Raw genomic sequence first — 21503 nt, forward strand, 5'->3', positions numbered from 1 at the left:
TCATATACCCATCCAAATGCCTCTTAAATGTTGCAATTGTACCAGCCTCCACACATCCTCTGGCAGCTCATTCCATACACGTACCATCCTCTGTGTGAAAATGTTGCCCCTTAGGTCTCTTTTATATCTTTCCCCTCTCACCCTAAACCTATGCCCTCTAGTTCTGGACTCCCCCACCCCAGGGAAAAAACTTTGTCTATTTACCCTATTCATGCCCCTCATAATTTTGTAAACCTCTATAAGGTCACCCCTCAGCCTCTGATGCTCCAGGGAAAACAGCCCCAGTTTATCGAGCCTCTCCCAATAGCTCAAATCCTCCAACCCTGGCAACATCTTTGTAAATCTTTCCTGAACCCTTTCAAGTTTCACAACATCCTCCTAAAGGAGACCAGAATTTCATGCAATAATCCGAAAGTGGCCGAACAAGTCTTAAAGAACTGAATAAACTTTATCAGTGTTGCAGTGTCAGCGGTCCCACCTTGCCCTGCCTGGCATCAAATTCCAATCTGGTTTGAAGGCAACATCCAGTTCAATGCTCATGGTTTATTGTCCTGGTGGACATTTGCTGCAGGAACACTTGTTTGTGTGTGACCAGAAGGAAGGAAAGAGAGGATCACATCAGCAACACCACAACCCATGTTGCTCCAGAGCAGTACAGAGATTAGCAAAGCGCTGGGTGCTCCAGGTTGTAGCTATGTTGAACCAGGGAACTCCCAAACAATACTGTCCACTTGGGAGGGGGAAAGAGGCACCCTCTTTCAAACGGCCACCAGGCAAAAGGTTGCAGGAAAATGTTGAACCCCCTGTGACACAATGGGCTCTAATGTTTTGGCTTTTGCTGGAAATTTATATCTGGAAGGGGCTCCACAGAGTATGTTGCGACGGGAATGGGTCAGTTCCCCGGAGCGTTGTTGGGAGGGAGGAGGGGAGGGAAGGAACGACAGTTGGCAGAAGCTGTGGTGAATCATCGTTTCCTCCAACCTTCTGTTTGGGATAAACAAGCTTTAAGAGGTTTTAAGAGTTCCTTTGTAACCATGTCCCAAGACTGCAGTAAACAGCCTGACTAATGTGAATTTGTGCTCTCCACATCTGCCTATGAGCTTTGATTCCTGCCGGAGTGACGGAGGTGAACGTTAGAGCGGATTGCCATATGACCTTGACTGAATGCAGACTTGGAGTCCCAACAGTGTCCTCACCGCACTTGGTATTTACCTTACTGCTGCCTCCCTGTCCCTCCATTTAGCTATGTCTGCCTGTCCTCAATTGGTAAATGAATGCCTCATCACACCCGTTTCCCCATCTGCCACCTTCATGGTCTGCTAGTCACATCGCTAAGATGCAATCAGAGCAATCTCTGATTCAGTACCTGGGACACTTCAGAAGGGAGACTGCTGGATCACTGGGTTAGTAAGTCGGAGCCTTGTGTACTGCCGCAATATCCGAATAAACAAACTCAGAAGAAAAGGAACAAAAACAGAAGTTGCCGGAAACGCTCAGCAGGTCCGGCAGCACCTGTGAAGAGAAATCAGGTCCAGTGACCCTTCCTCAGACTCTTGTTCTGTTTTTTGTTTCTGATCTACAGCATCCGCAGTTCTTTCGGTTTTTAGGAAGAAAATAAGTTTGCATCTAGCTTCACCATCAGGCCTGAAATTCATTTATCACATCACCCAATGCCGATCGGTCTGGAAAACCTATTAATTCTCTTGAGCACGATGCCCCTCCTCCCAAGTTAAGGGTGTGCAACTTGAGGCAGGGTCAGGGTCAGTATACAGGTCTCAGTCATGTGCTAGCATCCCAGAGTGAAGGCTTTAATTTGAATTGTGAATGGGGCTGAGGAGATTTTGCTAATGAGAATTTAGATCTTGTCGTACGTGGAAGAGAAAGTCATCAGGTAGCGGGCAGAAGCATCAAATCCCTACAGTGTGGAAGCAGGCCATTCAGCCCATCGAGTCCACACCGACTCTCCGAAGAGCATCCCACTCAAACCCACTCCCCAAACCCTGTTCCTGTAACCTTGCAATTCCCAATAGCTAACCCACCTATCCTACACATCCCTGAACACTGTGGGCAATTTAGCGTGGCCAATCGACCTGACCTGCACACCTTTGTGATTGTGAGAGGAAATGCACACAGACACAGGGAGATTGTACAAACTCCACACAGACAGTTGCCTGAGGGTGGAATCGAACCCCGTAGCTAATCACTGAGCTGCCTCTAAGGTACGGTTGAGTATAAGCGGATTGGAGGAGAAGGGCTTCCTGTAAAGAAATACTTGGAAGATATTACAACTTTCGGTTCAGAATGGAATCTGAAAGGTGAGAGCCAGGATTGTAAAGAATCTTACATGAAGCTGTTTTTCGGATTTATTAATAGCTGGCAGTGAAAGCTGGGCATTGCTATGGGGGAGGCAGTTTGAGGAAATTGAATCACGGCAGTAAAAGAAGGTTAATATACTTCCAGGTCAGGATGGTTTGTGGGTTTGAGGGACATTTGCAGGTGAAGATATTTTTATTCATCTGCCACCCTTTTTCCTTTGTGTGGTAACGATTGCAGGTTTTGAAGGTGCTGCCTTCAAGGGGAAAACATGGAATAAGCACTTTTCAGGAAATGGCTGGACAATTGTGTGCCCAACATGATTAAAAGTGGAAAAATGTCTCACAGGACCTCAGCAGACAGAAGCACCACCTTTAACATCAGGTGGTGCCCCCTTACTGCTGGTTAACCGTTGGGTACTTGTGGTTTTCAGAACATCTGGAATGTTACATAATTCTAGAAATGTCAAACAACTGAGATAATGAAGCTGATCTTAACATGTACAAATCAGAACCAACTGCTTCAATGTGGAGCAGTTCCAGCTCCACCCCGGCATCTTGACTTGGTTGCAACCTCTTGTTTTTGGAGCGTGGGTGTTCAAGTCGAGATGCGGCTGTCGTGACAGGGTGAGAAAGACATGGGATTGCTGCATCTGGAATACCTTAAATAAGGAATCTGTTGAATCTAAGACGTCTTCTCCCCCATCCTCCCTACAGAGCTGTTATACCGTGTTTATAAATATCACAGTTTGGAGAAATTACGTGAATTTCTTTGCCCCGTGTCTGTTATATTTTACAATGCGGCTCAGAAAAAAAATGAGAGGCAGACGTGCATTTATATAGCCATCATTACCGCCCCCCTCTTCGAAAACGATATCCACTCAGTTCTGCCCTTGGTCTTCATGTGACTGACCTGTCTGCTTCCCAGTGCTACTGTACGGGTCATTGGCACACAGAGCAGTTCTGTGAGGTTGTGGGGTGTGGAAGGGAGGATTCGCCTGTGCCAACTCTCTGCAGAGCAAGCTAGTCAATCCCATTAACACCCCCCTCCCCCCCCCCCCCCACCAACCACCTTGAATTTGACCTTCTCTGCTTCCAGGACCCTCATTAGCAGTGTGTTCCTGGTTGTGACCTCTCATGATGTTAAAAGTTCTTCCTCACATTCTCTTTGCTGAGCTATGGACATTGCCTGAACAAGGTGGTGGCATGTTATCTTTGTGAATTGCTGTAGTCCTTGGGTTGGAGGTATGCCCACAGTAGGGCATTCCAGGACTTTGACCCAGTGATACTGAAGAGGTAGCGAGATAGTTCCAACTCAGGATGGTGAGGGAGCTGGAAGGGAACTTGCAGGTGCTACTGAGCATCAGTGGTGTGGGTAATAGATGCTTGTGGATGTCAGTCAAGTGGGCTGCTCTGTCCTGGATGGTGTTGAGCTTCTTGAGTGTTGTTCTGAGTCCATCACTCACTTGAGTTGTGCCTTGTAGGTGGTGGATGGGCTTTGGGAGACTGGACATGATTCACAGCTTCTGACCTGCTTTTCTCACCACTGTATTTATGCAGCAAGTCCAGTTCTGTTCCTGGTCAATGGTGACCCCTAGGATGTTGATAGTGGGGGAACTCAGTGATTCTCTGTAGTTGGAGATGGTCATTCCCTGGCATTTATGTGGTATGAATGTAACTTGCCACTTATCAGCTGATTCCTGGATGTTGCCCATTTCTTGCTGTATTTGAACATGGACTGCTTCAGTATCTGAGGAGCTGTGAACTGTGCTGAACATTGTGCAACCATCAGCGAACATCCCCACTTCTGACCTTCTGATGGAGGGAAGGTCACTGATGAAGCAGCTGAAGATGATTGGGTCTGGGACACTCCCCTGAGGATCTCCTGCAGAGATGACCTGGAGCTGAGATGACTGACCTCCAACCACCATCTTTCTGTGTGTCAGCTCCAACTCCAGCCAGCGGAGAGTTTGCTCCCTGATATCCATTGATTCCAGTTTTCCTGGGGCTCCTTGATGCCACACTCAGTCAACCACTGCCTTGATATCAAGGGCTGTCTGTCTCACCTCTTTTGGTCCATGTTTGGATTGAGTCTGTAATTATGCAAAAGGTTGAGTGGCTCTGGCTGATCCTAAACTGAGAGGTAGTGAGCAGGTTATTGCAATGATAGCACTGTTGATCAGACCTTCCATCACGTTGCAGATGATTGAGAGTAGACTAATGGAAGGTAATTGGCTGGGTTAGATTTGTCCTGCTTTTTGTGCACAGGACATTCCTGCACAATCCTCCACATCACTGGGTCGAAGCACTGGCATAGCTTTGCTAGTGGATTACCGATTCTGGAATGCAGGCCTGTTGCCGAAATGTTGTCAGGGCCCATGGCCTTTGCAATATTATATGCGTTTTGCTCTTTTGTGGTATGAGGTTTAATGAATTAAGCTGGAATCTGTAAATTGGAGATGTCAGGAGCAAGCCAAGATGGATCATCCATTCGGTATCTTTGGCTGAAGGTGGATGCGAATACTGCAGCCTTATCTATTGCTCTGATGTTCTGGTCCCCATCAGTGACCGTGGGGATATTTGTGGAGTCCCCTCCTCCTGTGAGATATTTAATTGTTCACCTCCATTCAAGGCTGGATGTGGGAGGACTGTCAAGCTTAGCTATGATCTGTTTGTATGGAATCATTTTACTGTGTGCCATCAGCTAATGGGAGCATCCTCCCTCACCTACCTTCCCTAAACCTGTCAGATCTCACCGCAATCTCCTTAAATCTCTTCTGTACCATCTAAAGGACCCTCGCGTCCTTCTGAAAGTCATACCCAAATACGCTGCAGACTCACCAGAATCTGGTGACCAAACCAGTAAACACAACGACCAGGATGATTTGGGGTAGGGAATCTGGGAAATTTCTCACTCGCCCCAAGAGGCAATCAAAAACATCCGGGGTGTAACTCAACCCCTGGTCGTGCCAAACCAAACCTCCCTCATGTCCTTGATAATCTCCACCTCAGTCAGAAAGTTCAACTCTGAAAGAAGTTTTTAAAAACATTGTTGCATGGGATGTGTTTTACTGGCAAGCCCATCTGTTGACCACCATTGACTGCCGTTGAACCGAGGGGCTAGTTTTGAGGCTGAGGTAGAGTCGTAGAATCGTACAGCATGGAAACAGACCCTTTGGTCCCAGCAGTCCATGCCGACCCTAATCCCAAACTAAACTAGTCCCAATTGCCTGTGCTTGGCCCATATCCGTTTCTTATTCATGTACTTATCTAAGTGTCTTTTAAACATTGTAGGTAGATTCTTGATTACTGAGGGGAATCAACGATTATCCAGGAAATGCAGGAATTATAGAGTTGAAGTTACAATCAGATTAGCAATGATCTTATTGAACAGCAGAACAGGCTTGCATGACCTACCATTGGTTGTGTGTTATTTTAGATGGTGGTTATGAGTCAACCACATTTCTTTGGTCTGGAATCACGTGTAGGTCAGTCCAGGTAAGGATGTCCTGGGCCAAAGGTCATCAGTGAGTATTTACAACTACCATGGTCACCATTACTGAGATTGGCTTTGTATTCCAGATTTAGAATCATACAATCCCTACAGTGTGGGTCCAGGCCATTTGGCCCCTCAAGTCGACACTGACCCTCCAAACAGCATCCCACCCAGACTGACCCCTTCTCTGTAACCTTGCATTTCCCCTGGCCAATCCACCTAACCTGCACTGTGAGAGGAAACCCACGAGGACACGAGGAGAACGTACAACCTCTACACGGACAGTCGACTGAGGGTGGAAATGAACTCGGGTCCCTGGCACTGTGAGGCAGCAGTACTAACCACTGAGCCACCGTGCCGCCTCTGAATTTAAATACCACCAGTGGTGGGATTTGAACCCATCACTACAGATGTCATTATGTCGACACCTCCATCTCCTGAGAAGGAAGTCGGTGAGTCAGTATTACCACATGAGACGGCAGTCTGTTCCCAAGTGCCGGCTTCAGGTGCTGTGTTTTTTGTTTATTTAAAGTTTTGAATTTCCAAACACAGTCTGTACAGTTTGTGTAACCCTTTCCAAGTTCAGTCAGCCACCCCGGGAGGCAGTTTGACCTTTCCTTCATTTTGCCCCGGATATTGCTTGGGTCGTTGGAGCTGCCTCTTGCTCCACACCACCTCCGGCCAGCTCTCGGACTCGCAGTGGTTCATTGAGAGCTTCAGGAACCACTCCCATCATCCTCCCCTCTGGAACTGACGCATTATTGGTGGGTAACCTGTGCCTTTTTGCCTTGCAGGCTTCGGGAGATTATGGGAGTGGATACGGAAGAGGCACTCAAATGGTAAGGAAGGAACGTGCTGAGTGTGTGAGATAGACTGTTGTGAACGCCAGTCAGTCCTTACTCTTTCCTGTTGTGCCTGTGCTTAATTTAAGAGTGAATGAATTAAATTCATAAGTGCCAGAACCATCTGATTTTAAAGTGTAAAATCAGCCCAAACTTTAACTCCAACTAAGTCTCAGCCAGCTCCATGTTACTGAGATCCTTCTGTATTTCTTCTCTCTTTTCTCTGAAGTACCAATCTCCAGCAGAACCTGCGTTAACGCGGAAGGAGCCCTGCAAACAGCAGGTTCTCAGTCCTTGGTTTTGGTCTGAGACTTGGCTGAGGCTGTATTTTCAGACCAGGAATGAAGACAAAGAAACAAGTCGAGACTTGCATTTATGTGGCGCCCTTCAGATGTGCCAAAGTACTGCACAGCCAGTTGTGTGCTTTTGAAATGCAGTCACAGTCGTGATGCAGCAGCTGGGTTTGCCACACAGCAAGATCCCACGGTCAGTGCTGATCTTAACAAGGAATTCTGTTTCGATGCTATTGGTTGACGGATAAGTAACTGCTGGGAGACGGGGAGAATTTCCACCAGCTATTCGTTGAAATAGCATAGTAGGATTCAATAGAAAGTTCAGACAGGGATGACCATCTCATCTGTACGCCAGTACCTCTGACAGTGCAGCACTCTCTCTGTGTTACACTGCAGCGTCAGCCTGGATTTTTTTGCTCAGGTCCATGTAGTGGGACTGATTTGAATCCAGCTAAGTATAAACCACATTTAACCTTCACATCAGACAGAGGGAGACCCGTGCCTGCGGGCTTATAAACCTACCATAAGGCTCTTGCACACTAACTTTGGGAGGTCAGGTAATATTGTAGTCTCTGTTCCTAATACAGTGATATCCTCAGTGAGTATCACGGTGCTTTTCTTGATCTTTGTGGGGGATTTCCAACAAATGGTTATTGCTCGGCCCAATTTCCAGCCCCGTATTGTGATCATGATTGGGACCATTAATATCCATCCACCATACTCACCTTTATTGCTACTTGCACCATTCTGCTGCTCAGCCCTTTATCCATGCACTGATTGTCTTATCCACTCCAAGCATCTCCTTCTCCTTAATCCCATTTTGAACTCTGAATAAAATTCAGCCTGTCCAAAAGCCGACTATTGAGATATCAGTCTTTCACCCATCATGTTCCCACCCCCATCTTTGCTGATGCATGTGGCCTCCCAACTCCCACAGTTAAAACCTAGCCCTCCCTGGGCCTTTCTCCAGCCTCTCTCTCTCTCTCTCTGGAAGTTACAGTCAAGCCCCACACGTGACAGGCAATGGCTGTCAGCAACAAGCGAGTGCCTAACCCCAGATATTCAGTGGCATTATCACTGAGTCCCCCATTATCCACAGCATTAGCCAGAAACTAAACTGGATTTGTCCTATAATTACTATAAGGACTTACGTTACTCCAAAGCATCTATATAAAACATTGAGGCCCCAACACTGACCTATGTGACACACCAGTCATTAAATCTTGCCAGCCAGAAAATGACTCATTTATTCTCTGCTTCCTGTAAGCTATCCATCTTCTTTCCATGCCAGTATTTAACCCCTGCACCACAAGGGTTTCTCTTCCACATTAACCTCTGATTATCTCAAATGCCTTCTGGAAATCTCATTACATTACATCCACTGGTCACCCTTTATCCACAGCACATGTAATTTTATCAAAGACCTCCAAACCACTTGGTGAAATATTATTTCCCTTTCGTGTTGAGTCTTCCTGATTACCTTGGACTTCTCCAAGTGCCCAACTGTGATATCTTTAATAATTGTTTGGAACATTTTCTTGATGACAGATGTACGTTTAACTGTCTGTAGCTTCCTGCTTTCTGTGTCTCCCTCCCTTTTCCAATAAAGGAGTTACGTTTCCATTTTCCAGTCTAACTGGACCTTCCCCAAATCTCGGGAGCCTGCTATAAATGTGAGCCAATGCATCAACAATCTCCTTAGCCACTTCTTTTAAGACCACCAGGATCTGGGCACTTGTCAATCTGCAGCTCCAATAATCTGCTCAGTACCACTCCCCCAGTGTTTGACGTTTCTTATTTTCATTGGTTCCTCCCTCCCTTTCATTTCCTGATTCCTGGAATATCATTTGTAGTTCTGGATAGCGAAGCCTGATACAGAATATCTGTTCAATTCATCTGCTTTTTCCACATGTTTCATTGTTAATTCCCTGGATTCCCCTTTTACAGGACCACTTTGTTAACTTCCTAAAATAGCTCTTGAAGCTGTTACTCTTAAACATTTATGTTTCTTGCTAGTTTTCTCTTGCTCTTTAAATTTTACATAGAACATAGAAAAGTACAGCGCAGAACAGGCCCTTTGGCCCACAATGTTGTGCCGAAGTTTAATTCTAATGTAAAATAAAATAAACTAACCTACACACCCCTCAACTCACTGCTAACCATGTGCATGTCCAGCAGTCGCTTAAATGTCCCTAATGACTCTGCTTCCACCACCACCGCTGGCAACGCATTCCATGCATTCACAACTCTCTGTGTAAAGAACCTACCTCTGACGTCTCCTTTATACCTCCCTCCTAATATCTTCAAACCATGACCCCTCGTACCAGTCAATCCTGCCCTGGGGAAAAGTCTCTGGCTATTGACTCTATCTATTCCTCTCATTATTTTGTACACCTCGATCAGGTCTCCTCTCTTCCTCCTTCTCTCCAGAGAGAACAGTCTGAGCTTATTCAACCTCTCTTCATAAATCAAGCCCTCCAGTCCAGGCAGCATCCTGGTAAACCTTCTTTGCACCCTCTCCAAAGCCTCTGTATCTTTCCTTTATTTTATTAATTTTCAAAGCATTATTTGCTGTGTTTTAGGTTCTGTCCAATCTTGTGAACTGCCACCTATTTTTACACAATTACATGCTCTTACTTTAAGCTGGATACTATTTTTAATTTGTTGAGTTAACCACAGATGGTGGATACACACTTTGGAACTTTTCTTTCTCACTGGAATTTATCTATGCTGTATGTTCTGAAATATCCCCTTAAATGCTTGCCACTTCATCTCTGGTGACCCATCCCTGACCTAGTTTGCCAGTTTGGTCTAGCTAGCTCTGTTTGCATACCCTCTAGTCTTGGACCCACTCTGCTCTGCCCTCAATCGGAAGGCAAAATTCAATCATAATATGGTTGTTGCTACCAACAGGCACCTTCCTGGTGAAGTCCTTTATATTCAGTGGTTAATGTTGAAGGGGAACTGTATCCCACAAACACAACTGGTTTCTTGCCTTTACCATGTTTAAATCTGTACGCAAGTGTCATTTACATTTTAATTTCTTCAGGTTAGGTCATGCTTCTGTATTGTGCTATTACCACTATTAACTAACAGAGCGACCCTCACACCTTTTCCTAGCTACATGCCCTAACTACTAGGTAGATTCCCGACAGTATGGAAACAGGCCATTTGGCCCAACAAGTCCACACTGGCCTTCTGAAGATCTTCCTAAACATCATGTACCCTGCAGTTTTCAGGTTGTGATCTATATTATCCTGCGGCCAGGTCTCTGTAATGGCTATCAGATCATATTTTTTCAGTTCTGTATGTAGTATCAGTTCACCTGTTTTGCTTTGAAAGTGATATATATTAAGATACAGAACGTAAAGTTTATCCTTTTATTATTTTTCTAACCTTTAGTCTTATCTGCTGATTTCCTGTTAGATTTGTAAACTTTATCCTTTCTGTCAATGTCTGTCTGTCCTCTTTTACATTGTTTCATGAAGCACCTTTGGATGTCTCCTGACCTTAAAAAGATGATATAAATAAGAGCTGTTGCTGTGGTTGTTCTCTGTCTGGCTTTCTATTTACGAAGGCTTTGGCTTTGACTGGTTGGCCCAATGAGCGCAGTGCTGTTTGACGCTGAGCCAAGAAGGTCTATCTTCGTAGAGAGCCGAGATTGTAACCAATCCCTCCTCCCGTTGTGAAACTATTGAAAACAGAGGGATTGTTTTCAGTACAATAGATTGTGGTATTCCTAATCCGGGGTACATCAGGTATAGATTCACTAGCTAGGATGATCCAGACGGGGAAGATATCCTATGTCTCGCAAGAGGGTGGGTGATGCAGCACATGTTCCGGTCTGTTTTTGTAGTTAATGTTTCCTGGAACAGGTCACCAGCCTGAAGCCAGAGGCTGTGGTTACTTCACGTGGAACCTGACCCACTCTCCCCAGCTGCCTGGAGGTTGACCCTCTGCCTGAATGGCCATGTTATGAGTACACCTTGCTGGCCTTTGAGTCCTGGAGTGGGACTGGAAGCCGCAGCTTCGGGTTCGGAGCGTGGGGCAGGGTGCCTGGCGTACCTCGCGAGGATGATTTGGATGTGTGCTCAATCTGGGGGTGCACAGGCTTCAGAAAAAAAAACATCTGGTCATCTGCTTTGATGGAAAGAATGCACTATTGGAGAGTTGCTGGTTCCCTGGTCTTCTCCTTAACTGTGAGGGCCAAAGTCTCTTTGTCTAATGGTTCCGTCTTCATCCTGTCTGTGGTTATTATGTGGGAACATCAGCAGTCCTCTTCAGTTTTTCCGTGGTTGATGTCGAAATGACTCTGCTTTACTCAACTTGTTTTGGATATTGTTTTTGCTAAAGACTTTTCCTCAGTTGGATTGTGAATGCCCGCTTCTTCTTGAGAACAGGATCCTGTTGAATGTCTGCAGGTATCCGAGAAAGAGTGTGCGGTTCATGAGCGCTCTTCACCACTTTGAGATGTCCGAAAACACTTCCACAACCAATCGAGTTCCCTTTCAAGGTTTGTCTCTGTTGAAATGCAGGAGACCAGGCAGTCAGTTTAAACACAGCACAGTCCCACAAGGAACAATGTGATAATAACCAGGTAAATCTGTTTAGTGAAATATGAAGAGAAAATGCTGGAGAAACTCAGCAGATCTGGCCACATCTGTGGGGGGAGAGACAGGATGAATGTTTCAGTCCAACATTGCTCCTCTTTCGAATGGCAAAGGACTGGAAAACGGTGTTTCTATGATGTTGACAGAGGGATCTCACCTTTTGGATAGTGGCTCCAAGCCATTCACCATCCTGACTTGCACATATATCGCCATTCCTTCACTGTCACTGGGTCAAAATCCTGGAATTCCCTCCCCACTTCCAATACTCCTCCTGGCCTTTAACCCGCTCTTGACTTCTTCGCTGAGTGCTGGTGATGTGACAACCATCCACCTTCATTTCTCTGCTCCCCATCACCCACTCTAACGTGTCTCCCTCTGAATTCACTGCGCCCTCACCCCCTCCTCTGTCAACATCGGTTTCCAGCCCCTTTCAGATCTCAGGAAGAGTCATACCAGATTTGAAACACTAACCCTGTTCCTTTCTCCACAGTGCTGCCCAGACCTGCTGAGCTCCCCCAGCGTTCCCTGTTTTCACTTCAGGTTTCCAGCATCCGTAGAACTTTGCTTTTAATCGATTTAGTGATAACGGTTGAGAGTGAACAAGTCAGATGAAAGCTAGCACCTCTGACTGAGGGGGTACAGCAGACCGGATTTGGGATTCTCAGGAATGGGTCTTGAACTCCCAACCTTTTGGCTCAGAAATGGCAACACTGCCGCTGAGCTATTACTACTGAAACATGGCACATCGATGCTACACTGCAGCAACTCCCTAAGGCTCCTCTGACAGCACCTTCTAAACCCACAGCCTCAACCATGAGAGGATCAAGGGCAGCTGATAAGGGGGACTGCCACCATTTGCAAGCTTCCCCTCCGAACCACGCACTATCCTGACGTGGAAATATATCAGCGTTCCTTCACTGTCGCTGGGTCAAAGTGCTGGAATTCCCTCCCGGATAGAATTGTGAATGCAACCACACACTCGTGAACACTGCAGTAGTTCAAGAGGGGACACAACATCATTTGTGGGAGGCCACATCCTGTGAAAGAGTGAGCAACAATTTAGGAATGAGCAGCCAGCACTGGTCCTGCCAGCAGTGCTTCCATCTTCAGAGTAATTCTCTTGTGGGCGGCCCGGTGGCACAGTGGTTAGCACTGCTGCCTCACAGCGCCAGAGATCCGGGTTCAATTCTCGCCTCAGGCGACTGACTGTGTGGAGTTTGCACGTTCTCCCCGTGTCTGCGTGGGTTTCCTCCGGGTGCTCCGGTTTCCTCCCACAGTCCAAAGATGTGCAGGTCAGGTGAATTGGCCATGCTAAATTGCCCGTAGTGTTAGGTAAGGGGTAAATGTAGGGGCATGGGTGGGTTGCGCTTCAGCGGGGCGGTGTGGACTTGTTGGGCCGAAGGGCCTGTTTCCACACTGTAAGTAATCTAATCTAATTTTCAATGAACGCAATCGATCGAGGTGGAGAAGACCTTTATCCCCCAATTCCCAGTTTGCCAAGTCAACCTGAACAAGATTTGATTGCGTTCAGGATCCAGATCTTCATCGCCCTCCCTGGAAAATGAGCATGAAACACTCACCTGCCCTTCCTCTCGCTAATCCTCTTCCCTTGGGCTACTCCCTGATGCTGATGTAGCTAAACAGCAATCCCACAACGAACAGGTTTGTGGCAATTTCCACTCGCACAGAACCATCTCAAAGTGGCCTACAAGCCAACCAAGTACATTCGAAGTCACGTGGTAACGTAGGAAACATGGCTGCCAATTTGTGCACAGCAAGATCCCAAAATACGCATCGAAACGAAAGCCCAAACAATCTGCCACGCTGCAGTTGATTGAGGGATAAACCTTGGCCAAGGACCCAGGGGTAACCTGTCAAACCCGCCCAAAACAGCACATGGGACATGGTTTGACATTGAATTTGGATACTCAGCAGTGCAGCACTTGCTTTGTTTGAGAAGATCGTGTGTAATTATGAGTCCCTTCTCTTCCTTACTTTCCAAACCTTTCTATGGGCAGTCCGTTCCGAAGCAGTTTCTCCAATGTAATTCCTTTCATGTGTGAGATCAGCCTCTGCTGCTTGACTGAGTCCCTCACTAACAGTGAAACATAAAAACAGAAGGAGGCCATTCAGCCCATTAAATCCATTCACTTAGATCACATTGATCTACTTTCTCTTTCATACCCAGCTTGGTTCTGTTCCCTTATCCACCAATCTCTCAATCACAATGTTTGGAATTATCAATTGACCCCTATCCTCAACAGGTTCTGGAAGGGAGGGTTCCAGATCTCCATCCCCCTTTGTGTGAGGATGAGAGTGGATTGGCTCTCGTTTAAAGTCCTGCCCATTGTTTGGGCCTGCCACCCACCAGAGGGAACAGTTTCCCGTTTTGCCTCAATTGAATGAATCTTCAGGCAAAAGTGAAGACTGCAGATGCTGGAGATCAGAGTCCAGATTAGAGTGGTGCTGGAAAAGCACAGCAGGTCAGGCAGCATCCGAGGAGCAGGGAAAATCGACGTCTCAGGCAAAAGCCCTTCATCAGGAATGAAAGGGCTTCATCATTCCTGATGAAGGGCTTCTGCCCGAAACATCGTTCTTCCTGCTCCTCGGATGCTGCCTGACCTGCTGTGCTTTTCCAGCACCACTCTAATCTGAATGAATCTTCAATCTGCTATATTCAAAGTGTCATCTGTGCAAACTGTTCTCAGTTACAACCTTTTTGGCCTGGTGTCGTTCTGATAACTGTACTACACCCCCTCACAGTACCTACTTAATGCTCCACACATGGCCTCCCCCTTGTGGTAGAAAGATAGTGATTGGTAGATCATAAAATTTAAGAAATCGAAGCCCGATAAGCCTCTCGAACCTGCTCTGTTGTACAATAAGACCACGGTTGACCTAATTGTGTCCTTAACTCCAACTTCTTTGTAGTCCCCTTTTACATTCAAACCCTGTCTAACTCTGCCTTAAATATAATCAGCAACCTAACCTCCATTACTGAGAAACAGCTCCTTCTCTCTGCCTTACATGGGAGACCCCCTCCTCTGAAGCCATGCTTCCTAGTCCTGGATCCCCTAGTGGGGGGAGGTGGAACATTCTCAGCATCCACTTTTCAAGACCGCTCAGCCTCTCCTATGTTTCAGCGTGATCCTCCGAAACTGCAGTGAGTGTGGGCCCCACATGGATCTTGGAGGGCATTGGGAGAAACCTCTTTACCCCTGGGGGTAGTGGGAATGGCAAACTTGCTACCAAAGGGGGTGAATGCCACAGATACATTTCAGGCGAGTTAGATCAACACACGAGGGAAAAAGGACAGGAAGGATATGTTCAGAGGATGAGTTGGGGTCGGGGGCCTCTGTGCGGCATTGACACTAGCATGGGCCGTGAGGGCCGAATGGCCTGTTTCTGTGCCGTGAGCCTGTAGACGTGACTACAGCTATCATTTTTCTTCACCTAAGGGATGCATATTGACTCAGAGCTTCCCATAGTCCCCACGCACCCCTGGGGGAGTGAATGTTTCACAGAAATGAATGTGACTTACTGCCCACACTCTTGGGCTGTGGGAAAACACAACAACTATTGCTGTAACCTGAGCTGAATTAGCCCCAGTGGAGAGGTCAGCTCATCCTGTGCAATCAAACTGAAGTGCAATTTGCTGTGACCAATGTAATCACCAGTGTGGAGGATTCCTCACATGAAACCACTGGATCGTCCCCTCTCCATAGACTTGCAGATGTTTTCAATTTTTCTCCATTAGACATTGAGATTAATATGAGAAAGTCTTGCTGAATGCTCCTGCTGTTTTAATTCTTTTCTCTCTGCACTCTTTTAAACACATGCACAGGCAGAGCACACAGTTCCACCTCACTGTCCTTAAGGATGCTTTCTCCCTGATAGAGACTGAGAATCTGCCCAAGTGTTGATGTCTTTCTCTCTCTCTCTCTCTCTGTGCCTGCCCTCTCTCTCTCTGTGCCTGCCCTCTCTCTCTCTCTCTCTCTCTCTCTGTGCCTGGCCTCTCTCTCTCTCTGTGCCTGACCTCTCTCTCTCTCTCTCTCTCTCTGCCTGCCCTCTCTCTCTCTCTCTCTCTGTGCCTGCCCTCTCTCTCTCCCTCTCTCCCTCTCTCTCTGTGCCTGCCCTCTCTCTCTCTCCCTCTCTCTCTCTCTCTCTGTGCCTGCCCTCCCTCCCTCTCTCTCTCCCTCTCTCTCTCTCTCTCTCTGTGCCTGCCGTAGAGGGATTACAGTAAAGGCTTTAGCGGACTGCAATGGCTAGATTGTCTCCTCGGGAGGGACTGAGCAAACTGGGCCTATTTTCTCTATAGACGTTAGAGAAATCAGAGCTGACCGCATTGGGACGTGCAAAATTCCTGTCAGGCTCAACTGGACACCGGAAAATATCCCTTGGTGGCTGGGGTTGGGGGGGGGGATGGTGTGGAGGGAAGAGATCTCCCAGGAAGGGATTTGAAAACAGGAATGAGAGTTTTCTGCTTAACCAGTGGTTGTTGTAGGTCAGAAAGCACAGGACAGAGGAGGTGAGGGGAGTGGGACAAGGCGAATTGCTCCTGTAGAGGGCCAACACAGATACAAGAGGCCGAGTGGACTCCTGCGCTATAAACTGTCCGGTGTGTGAACGGCACTGTTTGTATCAATTCAGATAAGGGCAACACTGGGTCCTGTGAAGTGCCGTGTTGCGGTCTGCACTGTGGAATTTATTAGATGCGACTGACAAAAGCAGTCTGGATTTCTGTACACGTGGTTAAAAATAGCCTGAGATATTGCACTTCCCCTGTACCAGTTTGAGTTAGACTTGCTCCTGTAACCCCTGTTGCCCATTTATATTTTGAGAAATATACAGATACAGTGGTCTTAAATGTCGACCATCCAAGTCAAGGATGTAGTTGGTGCTACAAGGTTTCACTGAATCCTCTGTCCCAGGTGAGAATCAGGGATGCAGAGCTTGGATCTTGCTGAAGAGAGGGACGTGTTGCTGAAGTTTTGTACGTTGTTGCACTCATCAGGCTGAAGACAATACAACTTCAAACAAGCACAACTGCTTCTTGCACAGGGGATAAGGCCTTGGCTTTGCTGTTGAGAAAAGAATGAGGAGCTCTCGGCTGCCCCGAGGCACACCCTTTTCTCCTGTAGTGCAAATTGTTGTGATTGTTTGCAGTTTGGCATTCTTGCATGGGTCCTGATGAACGCAGAAGTGACATATCTCTCTTTCCAGCTTGTTGCATGGAAGGTACAGAGTACTACAGGCTGTTCGGGTCTCTGCAACCTTTATACTTACCTCCACTTGTAACTGCTGCCCCAAACTCTGACCTGTGTATACACTGTACGTGCCAACATTATCACCGTCCCATGTTTGAAACAGAGTAGGGAGTCCTTCTGTCCTGGCCAATATTAATCCCTCAATCACCATCTCAAAACAACACAGTAAATCTGTTCACTGTCACATTGCTTGTTTGTGGGAGTTTGCTGTGCTCCAATTTGCCGCCACATTTCTGAATGTCTTAGAATAGTAACTACGTTTTGAAAGCTGGGACTTGCTGTGGGATATCCAGTGATCGTGAAAGGCACTACAAAAATGCAACTCTTCCTTTCTTTTCTGTTTCACCACACTTGGCAAAAATCATTGCACAGAGCTCTATAAACAGCAGCTAGAGCCAGGGCAGAGGCACCTTCATTCTGCGATGTGAAGTGTTGCCTATGTTTGGTCTGTTCTCCGGGAACACTCAGTATAGTTGGTTGTGAATTCCCCATGCCAGACCTGCCGTCACTTTGGGACTGAGATGGTGGTGATCATCTCCGCAGTATCCACTCGGAAAGCCCCATGGTATTCCAGACCTTAGCAAATGTCTTGGTAAATGTTAATGACTAACAGTGCATTAGTGGCCACAAGCCTGCTACCGCACTGCGTGCTTGCAAAATTCAACACAACCACACACTTCTATGAAGAATGGAAGAACTTGCATTTATATAGTATCCTTCCATGTGCTCAGAAGATCTGAAAGGACCTTGCCAACAGCTTCAGGTATTGGCTCTGGCTCAGAGGGTAGTATTCTCACCCCAAGGTCAGAAGGGCAGGAGTGCAAGTCTCACTCCAAGGAATTGAGGCCGTTACGCAGGGAGCACTACAAGTCCGTCAGAAGTGCTATCTTTCAGACGAGTTGTTAAGACAAGACTCTGCCTGCTCTTTCTGAGGAGATAAAAGGTACCACGTCTCGGAGTCATGGAGGAGAGTTCTGCCTGGTGTCCTGGCCAATATTTATCCCTCAGTCAGCAGCGACTGAAACAGGTGCACGATCCCATCACCGCTTGTGGGATCTTGCTGTGCGCAGTCTAGCTAGTTCCTTTCCGACCTGATAACAGGGACCATGCTCTGAGACATCAGTGACTCGTGGTCGTTGGGCTGTAATGTTCTTCCCACAGTGATATCCCTGTCTAGGGCCCACTGCACTGGGCCTGGTGAGTGTAAGGGATATCCCTGTCTAGGGCCCACTGCACCGGCCTGGTGAGTGGAAGGGATATCCCTGTCTAGGGCCCACTGCACCGGCCTGGTGAGTGTAAGGGATATCCCTGTCTAGGGCCCACTGCACTGGGCCTGGTGAGTGTAAGGGATATCCCTGTCTATGGCCCACTGCACTGGGCCTGGTGAGTGTAAGTGATATCCCTGTCTAGGGCCCATTGCACTGGGCCTGGTGAGTGTAAGTGATATCCCTGTCTAGGGCCCATTGCACTGGGCCTGGTGAGTGTAAGGGATATCCCTGTCTATGGCCCACTGCACCAGCCTGGTGAGTGTAAGGGATATCCCTGTCTCTGGCCCACTGCACCAGCCTGGTGAGTGTAAGGGATATCCCTGTCTAGGGCCCACTGCACTGGGCCTGGTGAGTGTAAGGGATATCCCTGTCTAGGGCCTACTGCACTGGGCCTGGTGAGTGTAAGTGATATCCCTGCCCAGGGCCCACTGCACTGGGCCTGGTGAGTGTAAGTGATATCCCTGCCCAGGGCCCACTGCACTGGGCCTGGTGAGTGTAAGGGATATCCCTGCCCAGGGCCCACTGCACTGGGCCTGGTGAGTGTAAGGGATATCCCTGCCCAGGGCCCACTGCACTGGGCCTGGTGAGTGTAAGGGATATCCCTGTCTATGGCCCACTGCACCAGCCTGGTGAGTGTAAGGGATATCCCTGTCTATGGCCCACTGCACTGGGCCTGGTGAGTGTAAGTGATATCCCTGTCTAGGGCCCATTGCACTGGGCCTGGTGAGTGTAAGGGATATCCCTGTCTATGGCCCACTGCACTGGGCCTGGTGAGTGTAAGGGATATCCCTGCCCAGGGCCCACTGCACTGGGCCTGGTGAGTGTAAGGGATATCCCTGTCTAGGGCCCATTGCACTGGGCCTGGTGAGTGTAAGGGATATCCCTGTCTAGGGCCTACTGCACTGGGCCTGGTGAGTGTAAGTGATATCCCTGTCTATGGCCCACTGCACTGGGCCTGGTGAGTGTAAGGGACATCCCTGCCCAGGGCCCACTGCACTGGGCCTGGTGAGTGTAAGGGACATCCCTGCCCAGGGCCCACTGCACTGGGCCTGGTGAGTGTAAGTGATATCCCTGTCTAGGGCCCATTGCACTGGGCCTGGTGAGTGTAAGGGATATCCCTGTCTATGGCCTACTGCACTGGGCCTGGTGAGTGTAAGGGATATCCCTGCCCAGGGCCCACTGCACTGGGCCTGGTGAGTGTAAGGGATATCCCTGCCCAGGGCCCACTGCACTGGGCCTGGTGAGTGTAAGGGATATCCCTGTCTAGGGCCCACTGCACTGGGCCTGGTGAGTGTAAGGGATATCCCTGCCCAGGGCCCACTGCACTGGGCCTGGTGAGTGTAAGGGATATCCCTGTCTATGGCCCACTGCACTGGGCCTGGTGAGTGTAAGGGATATCCCTGCCCAGGGCCCACTGCACTGGGCCTGGTGAGTGTAAGGGATATCCCTGTCTATGGCCCACTGCACTGGGCCTGGTGAGTGTAAGGGATATCCCTGTCTAGGGCCCACTGCACTGGGCCTGGTGAGTGTAAGTGATATCCCTGCCCAGGGCCCACTGCACTGGTCTGGTGAGTGTAAGGGACAGCGCCCCAAAGAGGCAGTCACCCAGACACAACACAGAATGCAGCAATTTCTGAGCACAATCTCACTGGTGTTTACTCTGTCAGTAATTGCTTCTGCTCCTGACGTGTATCACTCCTGGGGAGCACCGCTTCGGGGATTCTTTTCCTGTTCATTGCCATCTGCTCTGGCCTTGCATCATCGCCCCTTTCTTTGTGACCCCTGGCCAGCCATAGACGGTGCCTTTGCTTCCCCCTGTGCCATCCCCACCCTGGTCTTTACAATCCTGCCCATCTCTCTAAGCTATTCCAGTTTAGACGAAGGGGTTTTGACCCGATGTATCGGGACAGGACCTTCACCAGTCGAGGTGGTACCTCGATCCAGGAAAATTCTCAATGTGCCAGAGTTCATCCGTTACCAACACATGCTGTTCGGTCTGGGGAAGGTGGGATGGATGGTTGGACGGAGGCACTGGGTAGGCCTGTCCTGGTGAATGAGTGAGGCTGGTGACAAGGTCCGTTTCTCAGGTCTCTGACATTCTTCCCAGATGTGTTAGAAGCCTTCACCCCTCTACCTAACACCCCACCTCCCCCATCATGACTCTGTCTACCTTCAGTGCCAACCCCTTCCCCCCCACCCCTAGTCACTTCCTCTCCCACATCACTTTGCCACTTTGACCCTCATCCCATGCCAAAGGGCCGCCAGGAACCTTGGAATCAGGCCCTGTGCGCCACAGAGTAGTTGCCACTTGGTGAAGGTCCAGGCCGAGATCTCTTTGTCCCTGCCCGCGCGGCTGCTGCCTGACCCGCTGGGCACCTTGCCCTGTAGGCTATCAGACCTCCAGCATTTGGCTGTTCCTCCTGGTTACAAATTCGTCTTTGATACTCACTGACCGTGTTGGCGACCACGATAAAGGAAATGGAGTGCGTGCAAGGGTTCAAATGAGGAAACTAACTCGGGGGCGCGAAGGTGGAGTCGATGAATGGGGTTAAGTGCAGTGGGGCCCACAGTGCGGCTTTTATGATATCCACCTGTCTCCACAGCTCGAAAACAAAGGCCTGTTTAAATCCAGTCCCACATCCACATTCCAAGGGACAATGTCCTGCTTTGAGGCTGAATGAACCACTTGACCCAAGTCAGTTCAAAGTGTGGATTGTGCTGTTCAGTCACTGCCAGCCCAGATCGCATAACTCTCGGTTGCTAGGAGATGACAGGCCTGAGTTTGAACTCAGCTCAATTCTCCTGGTTCCTCTCCTTTGCGTCGATTGTCTATCAGTGGCTTCAAAGGTGATGGGTTTCAGAATGACTCTCAGAGAATGGGGAATGTAACCTAAATGGACACTCTCTTCCCAGCGATTTACTGAAGATGAGGCCTACACTGTCCAGGGGCCTGGTTTTCAGCCAGTCCAGCTGCTCCCGCGGTACTCTTCAGAGCAGGGAGTTCTCTTCATGGGTCCTGCTTAGTGTTCACTGTACAAGCCACGGACCTGAAGCTGATTGTCATTATCCCATGGTTGTCACATTGCACCAATCGGCTGCCATCTTACATTTCAGAAACTATCGCATCCGAACTGACGATGAGCCGCCAGGCCTGGAATCTCAACTCTGCTTCCTACCCACCGATTTGTTGAGTTTGCCCAGCAGTTTCTGTGTCTTTCTTTTTGTTTCAGATCTCCGGCAGCTGCGGTTCTTTCTTCTGTTTAAGTGCATTGGGCTGTGCTGTTGTCGGAAGGCGCTATAGAAATGGAATTTGCTTTCTCCACTCAGACGCCAATTCCTTTTGGAGAATCCTGTTTTCCTCGTTAACGCCCATGTTCCCTCCCCTCCCTCCTCCCTTTCTCTATTCTTCCTTCAG

The 21503-nt window shown here is 48.4% G+C and overlaps 1 protein-coding gene across 3 annotated transcripts in view; it reads left to right on the forward strand.

The window, feature by feature from the left end:
* Window positions 1-21503, forward strand: part of col18a1a (collagen type XVIII alpha 1 chain a) — a 303852-nt gene that overhangs the window by 179035 nt on the left and 103314 nt on the right. For all 3 annotated transcript variants that reach the window (XM_072578489.1, XM_072578488.1, XM_072578487.1), the window contains one exon: window positions 6603-6647. In XM_072578489.1, coding sequence (XP_072434590.1) covers window positions 6603-6647 — 45 coding nt within the window. The remainder of the gene's footprint in view (window positions 1-6602; window positions 6648-21503) is intronic.

Source organism: Chiloscyllium punctatum, chromosome 10, assembly GCF_047496795.1.
Source record: "Chiloscyllium punctatum isolate Juve2018m chromosome 10, sChiPun1.3, whole genome shotgun sequence".
Taxonomy (NCBI): domain Eukaryota; kingdom Metazoa; phylum Chordata; class Chondrichthyes; order Orectolobiformes; family Hemiscylliidae; genus Chiloscyllium; species Chiloscyllium punctatum.